The sequence below is a fragment of the Semicossyphus pulcher genome, unplaced genomic scaffold, assembly GCF_022749685.1.
Source record: "Semicossyphus pulcher isolate SPU_LCO1_2020_fin unplaced genomic scaffold, fSemPul1.0.p SCAF_14, whole genome shotgun sequence".
Classification (NCBI taxonomy): domain Eukaryota; kingdom Metazoa; phylum Chordata; class Actinopteri; order Labriformes; family Labridae; genus Semicossyphus; species Semicossyphus pulcher.
The window spans coordinates 2,537,245-2,558,375 of NW_027211648.1; the positions used below are offsets into that span (position 1 = coordinate 2,537,245).

The 21,131-nt window shown below is 44.5% G+C and overlaps 1 protein-coding gene across 5 annotated transcripts in view; it reads left to right on the forward strand.

The window, feature by feature from the left end:
• actn1 (actinin, alpha 1) overlaps window positions 1–21,131 on the forward strand; it is a 68,708-nt gene that overhangs the window by 20,835 nt on the left and 26,742 nt on the right. For all 5 annotated transcript variants that reach the window (XM_069662412.1, XM_069662414.1, XM_069662415.1 and 2 more), the window contains exons 2-5: window positions 12,567–12,681; window positions 14,063–14,182; window positions 18,944–19,030; window positions 19,623–19,710. In XM_069662412.1, the coding sequence (XP_069518513.1) occupies window positions 12,567–12,681; window positions 14,063–14,182; window positions 18,944–19,030; window positions 19,623–19,710 (410 nt within the window). The remainder of the gene's footprint in view (window positions 1–12,566; window positions 12,682–14,062; window positions 14,183–18,943; window positions 19,031–19,622; window positions 19,711–21,131) is intronic.

Consider the following 21,131-nt stretch of genomic DNA (forward strand, 5'->3'; position numbering starts at 1 on the left):
GGTCTATCTCTGCAGGGATCCTTTCTGTAAAGTTGTCAGACACTTTGAGTAAAAAGAGTCTGTCTGACAAAAACAAGAACCTTTAGTGGACGCACGTCGATCAGGCGCGCTTGCACAGAGTGATAAGTTACCAAAATAACAAGTATCATAATTGCACCGTTATCTACACATTTCAGCCCTTCTTGGAAAAGTGTAATATTTTCACAACTAAACTGGAGAAAGGGAACAAGAAAGTGACAGACACACACAGACACACACACACACACACACACACACACACACACACACACACACCTCAGCTGAGCCTCGTTCACTCATTTCTGGAGCTGGATCAGAGTGTGTTTGTTGTGTGTGTGTGCAGTCAGGCTGCACTCTCTAGTGAGCTTTAGAGGAAGGAGACGGGGGGGGGGGGGGGAGGTTGAACGATGACCTTTGACCCTTTCAGTGCACTCCTCTTGCTTGTTGGCAGGTCCCCAGACTCCTGTCCTTCCTGTGTTAGAGAGACAGAGAGAAAGAGAGAGCATCCTCTGGGCTCTAGAGAGGGAGCGGCTGTTTGAGCAGCAGAGGATTAACATAAAGTTGTTCCAGTGTTCAAACCATTGCCCTTTTTTAAGGGGGTGAATCGGCCTGATCAAAGGGTTTGATTTTTCCACTGACAGGCTCAGATCGTTATTCTCAATGTTTAACAACATCACAGAAAGGAGAAATGTTTTATGTTGTTCAGGTTAAATAAATTTTTTTGTCTCTTCAAAGCCACCAGACTCCATGAATAAAAACAGTAATTTAGCTCACAGAAGAAGAAGGGGGTTGCTGGTTTCCTGCTGCCTTGATCTGTTAGTTTGGTTGTTTCATTGTGCTGTATGAACTGCTAACCCTTTGAAACATTAAAGTCAAACAATTATACAAACTAACCAACCAGTTGAGGCAGAAGTAGACCAACTACTCCTGTTCTCTGCGTGATAAAATTACTGTTTTTGTGAATGGAGTCTGGTGTCGTTGAAGAGAGTGACCAGCTGTTTCTGGTTAAAAAAAAAGCATCTTTGTCTTTAACAAAAAGCTCTCTCTCTGTAGGGATCCTTTCTGTAATGTTGTCAGACACTGAGAAAAACAATCAGAGCCTGTTAGCGGACGTACTTTGATCGGGTGCTGCTGGAGAACCTGTTAGTCATTTACCATAACTTTGTAAAAACAGGGACCAGGTTTGAAGATACTGAAATTCCCCTTTAAATGTGGCGAGTACAATCTCGATACTTACAAAAAACAGAGCGAAATATTTTCATTATTGTCCCTTCGCAGTGTTAATTTTGTCTCATGTGAGCCACTGTAGGTGATTTGTGGAAGTTTCTGGTCAAGAACAAAAGAGTGTACAACCTGACATGTCAGAAAATGTCCGTTTGAGAGCCCTTTATTGTTGAATTGTGGTAATATTATTTAAAGTTTTTAGTAAGGAAGAAGCACGACCAAGATGATTTGTGTCTTTGGAAAACGTGGATGTAGTGACCTCTTTGGCTCTCTGTCACCAACCGGACAAGATGCACATTTGTACCATCGACGCCTCTCTGCTTACTGTCTGCAGTCCATGCCACGTCTCTTTCATGGGCCACTGTATTCTCCTATCATGAGACTGGATGGTTTTCTCTTCAGGTCAAAGGTCATCAGTTGGACAGTAGTTCAAAGTCGTATGTCAGAGGTCACGCAAACTGAGCTCTGTGCCAAAGCCAAGGATGGATTATCCTCTCCTGTGTGAGGATGTCCTCTGATTGCTCCGATTTTATAGAGATTTGTGCATTTTGTCGTAATGCAAATTGATTTCTAATTTATGAAATGCGCAGATATAAAAAAAATGAGGGTTCAATAATACGCCTGTCTCTTACATTTCCTCTCTCTCTCTGCTGCCGCCCATGTCTCTGTCTGTCCTCATCATATGCATGAGTCCTTCTCGTCTCTGAGCGTGTGCAGCAGACGTTCTGCTCTCTACCGTCACGTCTCTCTGCCTCCAACACGAACGCTGAGATGGAATTTGTGCTTTAAGTCTCTCTCTGCTCTCCAGATGCACGGAGCCTCAGCTCAGCGTTCTGCAGACGCTGGGCGCTTCCTGCATGCTGAGCCTCCAGACGGGAGGCGTCAGGCTTTCGTGTTCAGCTCTGGTTCTCGTCTCAGTTCTGCTTTTTGTGTTTGTATTTAAGGACGTAACCCATATCTGATATCAGCTGTCAGAGATGAGGAACACAGTACATCTATTTCAACCCTCAAGTTTTCAAGGTTTTCTTTAATTTATGAGGTTCTTTGACGAAACCGAGGTGTCTCCTGTCGTCCAGCCAAGTCGTTCTGATGTTGTTCTCTGTCTCAGTCAAGCTGCTGCTCATTTAATTCAAACATATGATAAAATAACAAATAAAAACTGGACTAAAATGACAACACATTAACCTCACATTCACCTCTGGCGTCAGAACAAACATCAGCAAACACATTACAACCCCTGAACTCTGAGCTTTACTTCAATTAAATACCTGCAAACGGGACTTTTAATACCTACAAAGTGTTCTATGTGTTAAATGAAGTTAAATCTCTTTAAACAGATTCTGCACAAAGGATTCAGAATCTGTAGGTGAAGGACATTTTTGGGCACTTAAGCGTCTTTTAGTCCGAGTAGTTTCGTCCTGAAGCGTTCCTGCAGGATAACAGTCCATGCTGAGAGAGAAAGAGGCAGAACATATCAGCTGCACATGACGCTTTTTATTAAATACACCTGCGAACAATCCAGTTATTCAAGTCGTCTTCAAGCGCACATCAAAGGAAGTCTTGGCATGTTTGTCCTTATCAGTATAACCACTGGGAACCCAGAACAATTGGTTGTAGCTCCGAGAGGCTACATTGCCGTCAGATTGCCGTTCTGTTTCAAGGTTGACTTTATTTCCACAAATTCACTTTGTCACCTAAGAGCAAATCCACAGACTGCGGTGGATTTTGGCACAAAACGTTGCAGTTTTGGATGCAGAACATCTTTAAAACAAGGTCAGACATGGTGGCAGTAGTTACAATCTGGAGAGCAGTCTGAGACGTCTTAAACGTGAGAAGTTCTTCCCTTCCTTTTTTATGTACCACCCCTGAAAAGAGAGGCCTCATGCAGCGCTCTCCTCTCCTCCTCTGCCGTCCCTCCATGGTGCCGTTCTTGCTTCAGACGTGCTCTCGGTGAACTCGTCTGGGCAAAGCGCGATGCCCTGATCCGTCTCACACCAGGAAATCATCTGGCAGTCTGAGAGGGAGGAAGGTGCCGGGGCTGTTAGCAACTCTGTTTTCCTGGCAGCAGAAACTCTTTCCACCAGCACTTTCTGGCCCCCACGAGCTCGAGTGAGACCAAGACACTCTTACTTTCCTTTGGAGGCCCATTCCCCCCGACTCATCCAGACAGTTTTCACTCTGGATACAGCTCAGACTGTGGGTGGCGTTACAGTTTTTAAGTCGTGGATTGGACAGATATTTCTCTCTGCCTGTTTCTGGGGTTTCATCAGGACACGAGAGGCCCTCTGGTACCCTGGGCTGCAGGCTCGAGAAACCGGCCACCGTGTTGAAAACCTCCTTCCTGTGTCGGACGCTCTGCCAGCAGCCTTTTCCTCTCTCTCTGACTCTTGTCTGCCTGCCCGTGTGTTTGGATATGGCAGGGCCCGCTCTCATGAGCTGGCTTGTTTCAGTGAAAGGATTGTACTAATATGGAGCTGGCAGAGAGGCAGGAAATATTTTCCTAACTGAGGTTGATTAATGTCGCAGGAGGGAGGGAGGGAGGTGAGCGGTGGGGAAAGGAACAGGAGCAAGAAGAGGAAAGAAAACTACATGTGATGGGCGTTAGGCTGCCAGTACAGAGAGTTAGAGAAGGTCTATTTGATTTAATATTTTGAACGGTTCATTACTTAATTAGTTAATTGGCAGAGAAATGAACCAGACAGTTAAAGCTGAGGGCTCAAATCGCAGCTTTGGACACAGATTTGTGTTGCTTGGGGGATTTTAGAGAAATGTTACATCGTTTGACGTCTTCTGTAAAAATGATTGAAACTAAGGTTTCAGTATAAAACCAGACTGTTTACACCACATGCAACCTGCAAGAAGAAGAAGAAGCGATGCTTTGTTAATCCCCGATTAAATTTTTCACTCATTTTTCTGTTTTTACAAACATGCTGCACACATAGGCCTGAAATACACACATGCACAAACAGGACACCAGGACATGCACTAACGGAGAGATGTCAGAGAGAGGGGGGAGGGGTGCACATGGACATTCAGTGCCTTGCTCAGAGACAGGAGCCCAGGAAAGGAGCTGGCACCTGTGAGTGACCGAGTGGGCTACTGTCTGCTGTCTCTTAGCTACCGTCTAAGAGGTGCACAAGTCAATATGGAGTCATAATATCCGTCTGCTAACCCGATCACCATTGTAACCATGGCTGCCCAGGCAGCGTGTGTGCAAATAGGCAGGTAGACAGACAGGCAGGTAAACCCTCTGATCATTTCATTCTGTCTAAATTAATCACAAATATATATTTTCCCCTTCTCTCTCAGAACATTTGTCAGGAAGGTTTCATCATGAAAGTTCAAGACAAAGCTTTTATATTTATCTCTAAGCCGACCAGGACCGACCTCTAGAGCTCCGAGTGCCTTAAAGATTTATTGATCGGTAGTGAGCTCTCGCGTACGCTGAGCAAACTCTTTCTGCTGTGGACGACGGGGAAATACAGAATGTTTGTTATGTAATACCACCTCCATTTCTGCATTTGACTCTACAGCCACAGTTAGCCAACAGTTTGCCGAGCTTAGCATAAAAACTGGAAGCTGCTAGCCTGGCTCTGCCCAAAGATAACACAATCATCCTACCAGCACCTCAGAATATCCCGAATGAATGTTACAAATCCAGTTCGTTTCATCAAGTCTAATCCCTGTTTACACATTCTACATTATAATGTAGCATGAGCAGGGTTTTGGTACGGAAGTCTTCTGGTTTCTGCTTGTAGTCCGAGTAGTATTGACTAATCACGTGTCAGCAGGCTGCAGCGTATGCAGGAGAAACAGTCTGCGAGGAGAGCAAAAGCAGGAGGAATCTAATCCACCGTAATGACAACACGGCTCCCATCAGCATCACCTGATGATGATTCAGCTTCTTTTTAATCTCTATAAACAGACATCTGCATGCTAACAGCTAACAATCTGTTCTAGATCAAAAGTTCAACTTGAGACAAATTCCCTAGACGCCGTGTCGCAAAAGCCGTTCAGCGTTTAGATTTCCTGACTTCCCTGAATGCATCATAAATGATGGCTCCGCCCTCCGTCTCATGTTAAAGTAGTGTTCTTCTCCTCTTGAGGACAGACCTGACAAAGCTTCATGTTGTTCCTAATCTGCATCCTGATGTTGTTCTTTCAGCAAACTGAAGAGCCGTTAATTAAAGTCGATCACAAGAAAATCTGTTTCTGTTTGGGCTTCATCCCGCTGCAGTAAGCCAGAGTGCAGCCTCTGTGTAACTTACTGTTTACAGTGAGACTGAGACTCAGCACAGACAGATGAACGGGCGCTCCTCCGGGGGATGGGACGAACCGAGAGATGACAGCGTTTATTTAGCAGACACATCTGGAGGGAGAATTTACCTTTGATCTGAACACACGGTCGCTTCTCGAGCTGCTGACTGGACTGTAAACAATGCAGCGCACGGAGGAGGAAGTCTGGGCTGGAAGTCCTTGTTGCTAAACGCTGGCTAAACCGGACACGTCCGACATGTTCGCCGTCGTCATCAGACTGTAGCCAATGGGGGATGAGATTGAATCAATACAAAAGTATAAATGAATTCAGGGACTTTTGTGTCAGATAAATGCTAAGCTAACTGATTCTAACTTTGTACAACTTCTAGCCAACGTAAGAGTGATATCTATGTTCTTGTTTGACTTTCTGCAACATCACAGGTGTGTGTTTCCCACAAATATTCCTTTAACTTCCCTGATAACTGACTATTTTTAGAATCAGCTAAGGTGCAAAACAACCCCCTCTTGCAGCTTCTCTAACGTGATGATTTGAGGCCTTTCTGTATTTTTTATTATTGTAAATTGAATATCTTTGGCTTTTGGACAAACAGGCATCTTGAAGACATCCCAATAGGATGTGGAAAATTCTTATAGGCAGATAAATGCAGTTAAACACAGCAGTTTAGTCCTCTCCGAATCTGAACACAGCATTAAGGTTGGCTGGCTTTATGTAGTTTGTCTGCTGAGCTCTGCATGCAGTTGTTGCCATGTGAAAAATACTGCCTTAATGACGCTGACTGGCAACTCTCCCTGAAACTGATGCGGAGCAGATTCCTCCTGCTCTTGACCCCTGTTGTTTTTACAGCCCGCCTCGGTTCTGGGAGGCTGAGACCAGAGAGAGAGGAGGGAGGGATGGAGGGCTCTCAGAATTTACGACCCTTCTGCTCCTCCCGCAGACACAGTCAGTCGTGCTTTCACTTTGCTCTTTTACACAACATGTTGTACTGAAGCTGTGTTTTAGCCACAGTAACGATGATAATTTTCAGTGTTGATGAGAAGAGATTTGTCTCTGGGACTGTGGAGAGGACATGTTAACAGCTCACAGAGATTCACAGCACAAACTGTACTGACGGACACCGAACAAGGACAACACGATCACACAGGCAGTGCACAAGAATCATATGACACACACACACTTTATACACAGCAAAGTCCTGTGTCACTCTACATTTCTACAACAAACCGTGTAAGCTCTTATTTCACAGTTGAAGGGGCATACCGACCCTTGGCCCCATTTGTACATATTTTAGTCTACATGACTTTTATGTTAAAAAGTTTTGGAAAAGCTGTTATTTTATGTGTGTGACATCATTACTGAACATATCCCTTCAGAAATAATCCTTTTTTTTTTCAGGGAAAATGTTTTTTTTTAAACCAGAAACAGCCGTTGTATCGATCTATTTAAAGCCACCAGACTCCATTGACAAAAGCTGTAATTTTACCTCACAGACTGTGCAAGTTCCTGGTCTGCTACTTTCACCATTGGTTAGTTAGTTTGTGTTATTGTCTGACTTTTTTCTTTTAAATGTCGAGTTCAGGTCCAACACAACATTTTTAAACACACATTAATGCAAAAAACAACAAAAAGATTGAGGCAGCGACGACCAAAAACGCCCGTGTTGCTGTGAGCTAAAATGACTGTTTTTATTAATGGAGTCTGGTGGCTGTAGAGGGAGCGATGTAACACCTGTTTCTGGTTAAAAAAAGCATCTTACTGTTTAACAGAAAGCTCTATCTCTGTAGGGATCCTTTCTGTAATGTTGTCACACACTTAGAATAACAATCTGGAGCATGTCAGTGGAAACAACAAGAACTTTTAGTGGACGCACTTTGACTGGGTCCATTTACCCTAAACGAACAGCCTGTTTCAGGGCTGCTGCATGAAGCAATCTACTCGAGCAATTCCAAAACTTTTTGCACCTATTTGTCGTTAAGACCCCAAAGTGTGTTAAAAAACAACTTTTTCATATGTGACACATCAATTCGGTTACGGTCTAAGCTTATACTAGGATTCTTCAATTTTCAGTGTTTCCAGAGGACCCATATTAAAACAAGAACTATGTAAAATGGTCTTAAATACTCAACGCAGGAGTCTCCAACCTTTTTTCATCTGACAGCTACTTTGAAAAAATGAAAGTGGCCAAGAGCTGCCTGCATTACATCGCTGTAACTGCTGGTAGCGCCCCGTGTTGATTCTTTTGTCGACTGAAACGTTGGTACCACAGACGAGGCGCACACACTCGTCCTTCACATTCGAAAGTGTGTTTGGAAACAGTTTATTTTGTGCTTTTTCTTGGCATGACCACCGTCATTATCCAATATAAATTGGGCTAAACAGGCTAACTGCACCGAGCTCCTCACTTTAGCTCAACTAGCGTACAGCGTAACTGACCCGACCTGTCGATGGAGGTTGCTGCAACATTGCTGTGATTGGTTAGGCTCAGACGTTGACAAACTTGCTAGGAGCATCACCGTTTTTTATTGACCACTGATCCTTTTATTTTGTGTTGGAGGGGGCGGGGCATCTGTGTATTTGATTGAAGTGGGAAGAGGCTTTCAAGGTGCATTTGTTGTCGTCAGATTTTTTGTGCAGAGTCTGTGAACCTCTTGGCGAGCTACTAAACTAAAGTCCAGCCATCGGTAGCTACCTGTCGGAGACCTCTGGACATACTGGACATGATAATATGCTAAAAGACCGAAGCTAAAGCTACAGCCTCTTACCCTTGTTAGTTTGATTGCACATGCTTTAAAATGTGGCCTAACAAAAGAGAAGGCCTTTAGTATGAGGGCTCACCATGTGTCGGGGAAATGTAACGCTACCTCGGGTAGCTTTGCCGTCGTTTCTGGAGTCTGAACTGTGAAATCCAACAACACTCCCCAAAACTCTAAAAACATGTCAGGGTCGAGACACTATTTATTTCATTGACAGGTTTTGTATGAAATGACTGACCACAGGGTTTTTTAATGGTCTATCTGACTGCCTGTAATCTGCTTCTGCACCCAGCGGAGCGGTACCTCAGTGTCTTGCCCTGCTCACAGCCCCAGAACACCTGAAGGGGCCTGGGAGTGTTGACCATAACACAGCCAGCGGGTCATGTGACGGTGCAGGTGGCTGCCAGCCATGACTTTGTGCTGCAGCCAAACTCCACAGTGACCCAGAGAGTTAGAGGAGCCGCAGGAGGGCCGGCTAATTCTTGTCAGGAGGAGGCCTGTCGCTCGGCCCGGAGCAGCCAAACTTAGCCTCCTTCCAGCACGTTTAACAAGCTAACATTCCTTCTGTGAACTTTTAGTCGTTTTCACAACTTTGCACTCAAAGCTTTTTGACATTTTCAGCTGTCTGGTTCTGTTACAGCTGCACTAAGCAGGACTTTCAAGTAAAAATGCACTCTTTTTATCTACCTCCAAGACACTTCTCATTCCCTTTAGTACCTTCTGCGTTATGCAGATTCATGAAATGATGGACCGAGGACGTTTCTTTCTTTTTGCTATCCTTTGGTATGAAGACTGTGTAGTTCCTGATGTCATATCAGCAGGATATCAGTATCATAACCATATAAAGTACGAGGAGAATGTCCTTGAGCAAGGCGCCGAATGCTCGGGGCACATGTCCACGTGCAGCCCCCTCCCTCTGACATCCCTCCATTAATGCATCTGCATGTCCTGTTTGTGCTTGTGTGTATTTCAGGCCTTTGTGTGTGCAGCATGCTTGTACCAATGACTGTATATATAGATGGACAACACGTCTCCATCTGCTCCCTTTGTACAAAAGTGATGCCAAAATGTGATAGGCGCTGCCATCTTGCGATGGTGATGTCATATGGAGCCAGAGTCTGCGCAGTGGCGATCGGCGGGTGGCGCCGCCGTAGCCACTTCCACCAGCTTAGATTCTACAGGTCCTAGGAATATAAGAAATAAGAAAACCCTCGTAGAAATTAGTTATAAGGGTCAAAGGTCAAAGCTTTCAGTTACCCCCTGCTGCCATTTGGATCTGCAAGTTTGCAAAATTCACAAACAGTTTTCTTTATTTCCCTTTATTGGGAGGTGTTTGTGTTTCTCCAAACAGTGGGAAAGTGAAGACGAGAAAAGGTTCTGAAACTTACGAACAAACAGAAGTGATCCTGCAGGGCCAGCAAACGCCCGTATCTTTAACACTTTGATTAAATTATACAGTGTTCACAGTCGCTGCTGACACCACAGTCCTGCCTCAACAGTTTAAACTCTTTGGCAAGCCTCTAAAGGGACGATCGATTAGGAATAATTGAAATATCTTAGTACCTGTTGGAGCTCGACGTAAATCATGACTAACTTTAGAGGAATACAGTATCTTACAGGCCGAGGGCGTGTGCCTGCCACATAAATCCTCAGCGCTGCTCTTTTCCTGTCAGCTCTGCCCTTGGAGATAAAGCACCATATAATCTGCCCGTTTCCCTCCACTTCTCCTGCAGTCTCCTCTGACTGTTCTCCGGCTTTTTCATTGGCTGAATCTCCACCACATGCCAGCGAACCCGCCCACATCTGAAACCCGGCTCAGAGTTTATTGATAGTCGCCTAAACCTCATGCCGCTCCATTTTTAAGAGTGATCTCATGGAGGAAGTTCCACGAGTGCTCCGAAACACGCTCGCCAGTGACTTTAAAGTGGCTCTTGTTCCCCCGGCAGAGAGAGAGAGACAGTGCCGGCTTTCATAAACGCCTGGCTGTGCTGCTGCAGGTCCTCCCGCAGCTCTCTGGTGGACACATGGTGCCGGGTGTTTGGGGCGTAATTAACCCGGGAACTCATAAAGAGGCGTTCACAGCCGGGTGCATGGCGGGCCCACTCCTCATGCCAGCTCCTGTTGGGCAGCTGAGACCTTGTTGCAGATGTTTTCCGTTAGCATGCCAGCATGCCAGACAATCCTAGGATGGCTACACCTACAGGATACAGCACACAATGCGTCAGTGTGTCTCACTGTAGACAGAGAGCGAGACAGAGGCTTGTTAGCATCACAGAGAAAGGTCGTCTCACAGAAGGGTGTGAAAAACAACCAACAGGAAACACATTTATTAGTCAGCAGGTCTGCTTCTGCTCCAAAACAACATACAGAGTCTCCATCTGCTTTTTACCGGTTATAACCAAAGACTGTTTAAATAATGGACGTAGTCTCCTCATTGGTTTCTGAAGAAGTGCTTTGAAGCCCGAATTGCGCCGCCGCTGGGGGTCGCCATATTAGAAGTGCCAGAGCCGGCTAATCCAGAGACGGGCAAAGAGGCGGAGCGAGACCAAGCTGATGCCTATGGCTGAGCTCTATAGACGGGCCGCATTATATGCCATAGACTGTATAAATAACTGATGAGCTGGTTTGACTTTCCCAGGAGGAGATTCTGTCGGTGACTGACTGCAGGTGTTTAGTTATCAGACTAAAGAAGTAGCGGACGAGCCGACACGTAACGGGAAACGTAAAAGAACCGGTCTCTTCATCACTACGGTCCGCTGTAATCTCTCCGGGGAAACGCCAACAACTCCTGCCTCCTATTTACTGACCGACGATTAAATAAATAAACACTGCACAGGCTAACAAGCAGCTAAAGTGAGCACAGTATACCTGCTACGAGTGCTGAAAAATATTTCAATACAGTAACACTAGCATTTAACTCACCGAAAAGCTGGAGCTCAGACTTTTTGCACGGCCATAAAGTTCCAAAAATCCCACAGAGAGATTATTTGTCCAAACTTTGGATGAAAAAATCCCCAAAAGTCTCCAACAACACAAACAGGTGAATTAAGCTCAGTGTCTGTGTGTCTGTGTTGACGTCTAGCAGACAGCCAGCAGGATCCACCTGTCAATCAAGTGATCCGGCCCCTATGATTTAAGGCTTAATATATTAAAAATTCCCCCCCGTACAGTTATCCTGAACAATAAAATTAGCAATTCACAACAAAGCGTTTTTTTGTACCAGGCTGTAAACATGTTTATTTCTGCTGTAATGTTATTTCTTGTTTTCTGGAGTCTCAAGTGGCCACTCGAGGAACTGCAGTTTTTTTGCACTTCCGCATTGGCTTCATTTTTCAGCACCGGAGGTTACCGCTTGGTTATAACGGCAAAACAGCTGGAACAGATTAAGTGTTTTTGAGCTAGCGAGATAGCATGGCTTTATGGATGGCACCGTTATTGTTCAAATGAAACATCTTAATAACTATAGGATGGATTGCGTTTAAATGTTCTGCAGTGATGTATTGTCCCTGGAGGATCATGTTGGCGGTCCTCTGACGTTTCTGTGAACTCTATAAAGATGTGGACATTTGCTGGTTTTATTGAAGTATCTAAAGCTTTCAGATGGATTTGAAATTTGGTACGGACATTCACGTGTCCTTCTGGCTGAATTGGCATCTTCTTCTTCTGCAGCTAACTATAACAAGAAAGTTGCCAAGTTGGTCCCACTGCTGGCTGTGACCTGTTTGTATGGAAAGAGGAGGGCAGAGGAATCGGTGTGTGGACGAATCTTGCACCATCTTGTGTTCAAATAACAGATGCAAAACATCTACTGAGCAATGTTTTCAAATGCAAAGCAGATTTTCTTTCTTAGAACGGCAAAAAACGGCATCCCACGACTGCCAATGTTTTTAAGCAAGCTTGAACCCGCATCAGCCACCTTTAAAATCTCACTTATTCAAACTCGGACGTGTTGCCCTCATGTTTACTGAACACCATCTAATTCTGGCTTTGATGGGGTCAGACTTCCTCCTGTGTGAAATGTTTTGCAGTTTCGTTCTCTTTGAAGGCACCTGTGGCAATAAAAGGTAATTGCAGGAGCAGCCTTCCCAGATATCCAGACAGTGCTGCATGTGTGACATCCACGTTGGCTCCGGTTGAAACTCTTGATTTTTCCTTTTCAGACTGTTTGCTTCATCTGAGCGTCGAGTTTGTTTCTTTTTCTTGTTGAAGTTGTATCTGTAGTCATCCATCTTTTTCATTACATGTGTATAAATGCAGTGACTGATGCTTTTGTCCTCTCTTTGTTTTCTCTGTAGACTTTCACAGCTTGGTGCAACTCTCACCTGAGGAAAGCAGGCACGCAGATCGACAACATCGAGGAGGACTTCCGGGATGGACTGAAACTCATGCTGCTGCTGGAGGTCATCTCAGGTAAACAGCGCCTTACCTAACAGGATTATCAGAGCGACAACAGTGTCCATGGGCGGTGTGCGCCCCATGCTGAGTTTGGATTCAAGGATCAGCCTTTATGGAAGTGTTTGACTTTTGGGGGAATACGATTGATTTCCTCCTGAGATACAGAGGAACAGATGAGTGTTGCTCTCATCTGTCTTTATGTAAGTCACAGAGATTGGAATCGTTGCATCGTTGTCTTCTGTATTTCGATGTTTGGGAAAAATGGGATTGGTGTTGTGATGAGAAGGATTTGAATGAAGTCCTTCTCATAACTTAAATCTGACTGGAGCATGTCTTTGGCCCGGAGGGAACCCACGCATGCACGGGGAGAACATGCAGACTCCACACAGAAAGGCCCCCCCCCGGCATCTGAGGAACCTTCTAGCTGTGAGGCGCCAGCGCTAACCACCGCACCACCGTGCAGCCCAACAAAACAAAACACAAAAACAGAATCAGTTATTTCGTTTTTGAATGTGGAGCTAACCAGCAGCTTGTTAGCTTAGCACAAAGACTAGAAACACAGGGAAACAGCTACCGTCCGAAGGTCGCATAATCTGCCTGCTAGCACCGTTAAAGCCCACTGAATGATTTACATGTTGTTTCATTCATACCAAAATATAAGAGAATTGTGTAACTGAAGTTTTAGACAAAGCTAGGCTAGCTGTTTCTGGTCTTTTTGCTAAGCTAAGCAAAGCTAACTGTGCCCTTGCTGTAGCTTGATATTAACTGGACAGACATGAGAGTGGTATCGATGCTGTAACCCTCGACGAGCAAGTGATTTGGTTTATTTCCTAAAATGTAAAACTTTCGCTTTCACGCTAGAAGCATTCTGTTGTTACACTTCTCTTTACAACCCGACAGAAGAAAATACATCTCTGACAAAAAGAAGAAAGCTGAAGCCTTTTTCTGCCGCAGGCCTCGAATGCCTGACCTGCCCGTCTACCTGCCCGTCTACCTGCACGCTCTCTGCGCCTGCACAAGAGTGGCAAAGACACAAAGTTAATACTGTCAGCAATCACAACAATGAGCTGCGCTCCTCCTCCCAAAGCTCTCTCATGGGCTCGTTTTTTTTCAGTGCGACACTTTCTAATCTGAGCTCACTTCTGCTCTCGCTGTTGCCAAAGTTGCTGGTTGCAACTTTAAAACCAGAAGAAATATCATGAAATATTTAAAGGTTTGTGCTATTTTGTAGGAAAGCTCTGACCTGCCACCTCCTGTGTTTGGCCGCGGCACCTTTATTTTCCGATTCATTTATTGTTCCTTTACAAAATGCTGTTTATTCTGAGCACTTAGAGAAACTGACTGACATATCCATCCAGTAATCCTCTCTCTCTGCCTGTTTGTGTTTCCTGTCCAGGTGAACGCTTGGCCAAACCAGAGAGAGGCAAGATGAGAGTCCACAAGATCTCCAACGTTAACAAAGCGCTCGACTTCATCGCCAGTAAAGGAGTCAAACTGGTTTCTATCGGAGCGGAGGGTGAGTGATGTCACATCGCTGCCTTTTAATGATATTTCCACTGGAAGTTGAAGGTAGTTTGACCTTCGCTCAGTTTGTTTACACCTCAGATTGTCACCTCTCGATTTCAATTAGGCTGTCAGCCAAATCAATAGCTGCTTTTCAGTTGTAATGTAGTCTGTCTCTCTCGCTCTCTGTCTGCCTCGTTACGCGTCTCGCTTTAATGAGATCCGTATTCGAGAGCTCTCCGGCGGAGCTTGTGCTTTGCGGTGCATTTTCTCCGAGTAGATCTTTGGATCAGCAAACCCCTCGGGGCCCGCGGCTGCTCATTGTTCAGCACAAATAACTCGGGGATGTCCGTCCTCCTCCCATCAGAGAGTAAACAGCTCTTTAGCCGAGTAAACACCCCCCTCACCCTCCTCCTCTCACTGTCACTATCTGTCCACCTTCCTCTTTCACAACCACACACACCCCTCGGGTATTTTTTGGAAGTTACAGAAACAGAAACAGAAACCTCAAACCGTGTCTCATATGTGATCCCGAAATATTATAAGGCTCTTAAAGGTAAAGTTCACCTAATGTTTAAAGAGGTTTGTAGCCATGCAGATATAACCGTCTCTTAAGATCTCAGCAGGAACTCACTGATTGTCGTCACCATCTGACATCACTAACACGCCGGAGACAGGGTTAGCAAACCGTGAGGATGTTACGGTGGTTAGGTCTTTATTGTATCTATTACTCGTTCAGTCTGTTTATCAAACTCGGCGCTGACAAATTTGGAACGATGTTAGAGCGCTGCTCGGACGGAGACGGGCGGAGTTTGTAGGCGAGATGACGAGGAAGTTACTGATGGAGCATAGCATCGCGCCAGAAAGGGGGCGGAGATTAGCGTGTCGACACGGGTTTTGTGTTCCCATCAATGCCGATCGGAGCCGAGGCGATAATTACCCGGGTCTACTGCAGAGTCATGTGACCCGGGTCTGAATGCCGATTGTAACCTTTCCCACTAAGCACAAAAGCCGGGTGTTAGCGGGTGTTTTTTTGTGCAGTGGGAAAGCGGATTAAGAGACAGACAACCGGGATTCTAACCAGGAACCTTCTGGCTGTGAGGCTAACTGCGGCATCACTGTGAAAAATGTTTTAATAACAAACCCTGAACTGTAACTGAAAAAAGAGCTGCTTTAACTGTCATATAATTTAAATATAAATATAATGTATCATTTGTGATTCTTTGTGTGTTTGAACACAGACACTGCTTTAATCTTTATCTTATCAGTGCTTTTCACCAACTTTAAATGATTTTCAGAGTCTTTATCTCACAACAAAAGTTCTACGAGTTCATCTTGTAGATGCTTCAGATCATTTTCATTTGCAGACCCTGACAGGTGGATAGGACGTGTTAAAGCACAAAGTCATCATCACAAACATGCCAAAGCACACATGTACAGACAAATAACACAAATGATATTAAATAACTGAAGTTTTCTGCAGGTTTTTAGTAAATTAAAATCATGCAACAAGCAGATTTTCACATTTTTAAAGAAAATAACTTTTTTACTCAAAATAACAAAAGTAACTTGAAAAGAAGGAGATTTTTCGCAGAGCACAGGTCGGTGTAAAAGCTCCTAAGCCAGACCAGCATTCCAGACAGATTATCCGCCTGGAATCCCCTCCTGGTGGAGCAGCCCTGCAGCCTGCAGCCTGCAGCCCTGCTAGCTGCGGCGTTGGGATGAGTCTCCGCTCCATGCGACTCGTCGGGGGGTTTGTTGTGGGTGAGGGACGAAGGGGGGGGGGGGGGGGGGGGGGTCGCGGTTTCAAATGGATTTAACAGGATTTGCGTTCCTCCCCCAGGTTGATCAGTCGAGTTCATTAGCACTAATCTCAACATGTATCTGCATGTGTCAGGCCCAGAGACCCAGCTCCACTTCTTCTGCCTCCTGATTCAACCCGAGGTGTCTTTCACACTTTGTTACACGCACAGACATCTGACAGACATCTCACAGCTGAGTGTGTCCGTCACAGGCGAGCGGCCGAGCAGCGTGCATGATGAGATTAGAGAGAGAAACAGATGATTATTGAAGGGCGGGCAAACAGGGCGAACCTTTAAGGGGATTTTCATTATCGACGGCACAGAAGAGGACCAAACAGAGGGCGTTCATTCACAGCGTCAGACTGCAGCTGATTGGCTGATTATCAGTTAAAGGCTCGAATGATTGAATCATCAAACGTTTCATTCACAGGAGCTCTATTACTCACTGCTTCAGTTCCTGCTCTGAGCTAATCTGAGCTGTGTGGAGAGTCATGCGGTGCATGAGTGCATGTTTTCATGTTGAATCGACAGATAATGTGAGTGTGAAATACGGCTGCACGATTCTGGGGAAAGCTGACGATAACTTTTTCTTCTACAATATTTATTGCAATTTTAAAAAACTACGTGAAATGATAGCAGGTCGTGTGTTTAAGACGACACTTAACAATCATTCTAGTTATCATTTGGACTTCTAAGTCTAACAAAACAAAACACCTCTCTTCTTCTTTAACCACGTTTGGTTCAGAGACTCTGACACCTGCATGAACAGGTAGAGAGAGTTCAGGTGGAGCGACACGTTATCAATACAATCAGACTTGTGGGCTGAAGTTGAACCATGTCATATCATTTCTAACAAGTGTTCAAATGTATGTTTGATCGGTGTGATCAGCCCAGTGATGCTCACCGTCTCCTGCTTCCTGTCGGCTCACACAACCTCCCCCCGTGTGTGTGCTGCAGGTGTAGCCGCTAAAAGTAAACACTCCGCGGCGCGTCGGGTACGTGAACGGTCCCTTTATGAAGCAACAGCATCGACCAGAGCCGGGACGAGGTGCCGCTGATAACGGGAATACACTCACTCATATAACAGAGCGTCTGCCTCGATCATCACACCGACATGATCTCTGACAGCAGCAGCGTGTTTCACTTGATTTGCTTCACTCTTGCCCGTCCTGCGATTTGACTGTTGCACACGTGCAGATCACAATTATTAAACGATGTATCGTACAGCCCAGGTGCAAAGTCTCCTGACCTTCAAGAAGAATTAAAGGGATTTTAGAAAGACGTGATACTGAATTTAAATCCTAGTTTTCAATGTGTTCTTTTACATTTGCTTCCTACAAGTTGTTACACGCCCATATTTGATCATGCTAACAATAATAAAGTTAATTTAACAGCTCATTTGATGCATCGAGTGCAGCTCAACATGCTGTAATAAAAATGAAATCAAAGACACAAAATACAAAAAGTTATTAATAAAAAGAAAGTAGATTAAAGCATAAAAAATGTATCAAAAAGACAAATGATGCAAAAGCAGTGATATTAAAAAGATGAAACTAAAGCAGTTGGAGGACCCTTCGGGTTGTGTTGATTTTGGCGCCCCCTGTGGACAAAAGCGGTACTCCAGTGGTGGTAATTTTCATTTATCATTATTATAGCAAAGTGTTAGATTCTCTAACTGTAAAAAATGTGCAGCCTATGCTCCAAATTATTTTGTCAACTTAAATGTGCGTCAAATCCTGCGTATACGGCACCTTTCCAGTCTTACTGGTGGCTGGTTATGTGTCTCACTGGCTTGAGTAGTCATGGATGTCAAATCCATAAAAAGAAAAGTCTCATATGAAAACTGAGAATTTAACAGTAGTGGTTAAAGTGGTTAAACATATCAATGAATGATCATTGAGATCTGTAAGTAATGTTAACAAGCTTGGACTTAACTGCGTAACCTTTATTGTAAAGGTCAAATATGTTTTGCGGCTCCAGATGTTTTGGGGGGAGGGGAGGGTAAAAATGGCTCATTTAATAGAAAAGGTTCCTGACCCCTGGGCTAACACATGCATTTGTTTGCATTACTCATAAAGTACGGGCTTATAGGAATGTCATGCAGGTTTTGGGGTTTACACCTTGTTAGTTGACTGTTTAGATTGTGACCTGGAGATGCAGATGAAAGGTCGGTGAAATTCATCCTCTGAGGACTTTGAATTCCTGTAAATATATAAGTCAATCCTATAAAAAGTAAAGATTTCAACACATGTTTAACATGGACATCTAGACTCTTTTTAAACTTGTAAATAACTAAATCAGTGTTTATTGGGCATGCCTACGGAAGCCCTGAGAGGCAAATACAACCAAGAAAAATACATTTACAGCCACAAGAAGACCGGACAGTAATGTTGATAACTCGCCGACACGTGTAGCTGCCTTGTGTTTAGGGTGCATGAAGAATTAAAACACTTATGTCCTATTTAGAACAGTGGTTCTCAACTGGTCTAGCCTCAGGACCGAACACCACCTTTAACCACTTCAGCCACTTATTTAACGAAAAGTGGTGCAGTGAAAAACACAACGGTTTAACGACCAGCAGGTAGCAGTTTCCTCGACAGCTTCCCTGACAGTTCACTCAGTCAGCAGCCTTTTATCTGCCCCCTGTGGCAGAATGAGGTATTACAACAAACACTTTGGAAAATGACCCAAAATGTTTTTACAGATAAAAAATAACCTACCCCCCCCCCCCCCACCCACCCACCACCTGTTTCATAGATAAAGAAGAATACAAATATTCAGAAAGAAGTTGCTGCTTAAAACAAGTTTTTAAATTATAAACAAAGGAGAGGAAACAATTGAGATCAGACTTTGAACACGTTTCACCTTTCTGTCATACATATCTGCCAGATGTGGAAAATATGAACGACAATCGGCTTGTAAATTTAAACATTCTGAAAAGTAATAAATGTTTTTCTTTCCTCTTATTTCAGAGATCGTAGACGGCAACGCTAAGATGACCCTGGGAATGATCTGGACCATTATCCTCCGCTTCGCCATCCAAGACATTTCTGTGGAAGGTACTGTGTGTGTGTGTGTGTGTGTGTGTGTGTGTGTGTGGGAACGTTTCCACACGCTTCTTATTCATTGAATTAACTTCATTAAAAGGAGTCCTGCTCACTGTCTTCATTTGCAACTGAAAACAGTGTTCATGGCCTCAGTGTTGAGCCCTTTGTGTGTGTCCTGCCTCATATAGACTGGAGCTAATGCATGCTGATTAACATATGAATGCCTCAGAGACTGCTCTGTTACTATGGAGGAGGAAATGTTTATGTTATGCTCCTCTGCTTGCTTGACACACTGTATATAATGCACTTACAGTGTAATCCAATTTAACTGTCAGGAGGTATCAGCTGTGATTGTTCAGCTTTAGATTCCACTGCAGCGTCTTTTAAACTGTTTAACTTTTACTCTTTGGGTTCGTCACAGTCCCAGACACCTCTCCGTTTCTAACAAGAGAGCAGGAAACATCAGAGCACAATCACACATGCTTCCCATTCACTGCGTTTCCGCTTAATCCAGCACTAAACAGGGATTAGCCCAGAGTCGGTCAAAGTAAAAGCCGGAGAGTTTCTCCAACTTCACATTGATCCCTTCTCTCCACGACTGCAGAGACGTCTGCCAAAGAGGGCCTCCTGCTGTGGTGCCAGAGGAAGACTGCGCCGTACAAGAACGTCAACATCCAGAACTTTCACATCAGGTAAGGCTGCAGGGAGGAAAACGTGATGAGGAACAGAAAAGTAAGGATGCAGATACAGGGAATAAGGAGAGATTCTGGTAAATGGACTGTACTTATATAGCGCTTTTTTAGTCTTTGCGACCACTCAAAGCTGCTTTTACACTACATGTCACATTCACCCATTCATTCACACACTGATGGCAGAGGCTGCTACCTAAAGTGCCCAACTGTCAACGAGTTATCACATTCATACCCGTTGGCTATGCCACCGGGAGCAATTTGGGGTTCAGTGTCTTGCCCAAGGACACTTCAACATGAAGCCTGAGGGAGCTGGGGATCGAACCTCCGACCTTCCAATTGAAAGACGACCGACTCTACCACTGAGCCACAGCCGCCCAAACAGTTTAGGTTTGTAGAGCAGAAGTGTCAATAATCTCTGAAGGGCCTGTGTCCACTAACGCCATGTTTACGCCACAAACTCAATTTCAGAGCGCTTCTCACCGGCGCTTACTGTTAGCTTATGAAAGTAGTGTGGTGGCTCTTCCGCTTCCCTCGTACTGATCGTTTTAAATCGCTCTGTCGGCCTGACATTAACAAAGAAAACATAAAAACGATGAAAAGGAATCGCGTCATCAGCAGCAGCTCTACACAGAGAAATTGAGCACTCGAAAAAACCAGAGGATTAGCTTCTCCTCCGACATTGATGTGACAAAGTTGATATCAGAAGCCCCACCCCTTCTGGATTTTGCCTGGTCAATGAGGGAAGTTCAAATCCCAGACTGTATACAAGAAGTGACATCTTGGCTTTAGATATCAGTTAGTTATCACACAAGCAACACACATCCTTGATTCATCATAACTGTGATATTAATTAAGACGCTTATTTTGGTCCAATAAACAAAATGTTATTACAGAACAATGTCGTAAGCGAGACGTTGTTTTTAGGTTGCAGAGGCAGCGACCTGTCAGTCAAAAGGTCACCGCGACACAGAGCATGATGCTGTACTGAGGGAGACTTGAGATTGAGACATTAACTTGAAAATGTTTAACCGAGTTAATAAATCATCTGAGAAGTCGGCTCTTTTTCTCACAGACTTCTACACAAACAGATTTGCCCCCTGCTGGCGATTAGAGAGAATGCAGGTTTAAGGCTCCTGCGGTCTATGATGAGCACACACCTGTCTGTCCTCACAAGCGACGATGTTTGCATGTTTATGACTGATGGTGATAGGTGTGTGTTATATTTTCAGGCATGTAGGTGCAGGTATACAACCCTGAGTTTGATTGGCTTGTTTTAATCTGTCCATAGAAACCAGATGATAAGAGTTAGCCGGTAGAGTCTGTGCACACCGGCTCTCAGAGCGCTCACACAACGTACTGTTGGTACTTGGAAGCTTTGCAGGATGAATCCCTGCATGCAGCTCACAAGGACACTGCTTTAG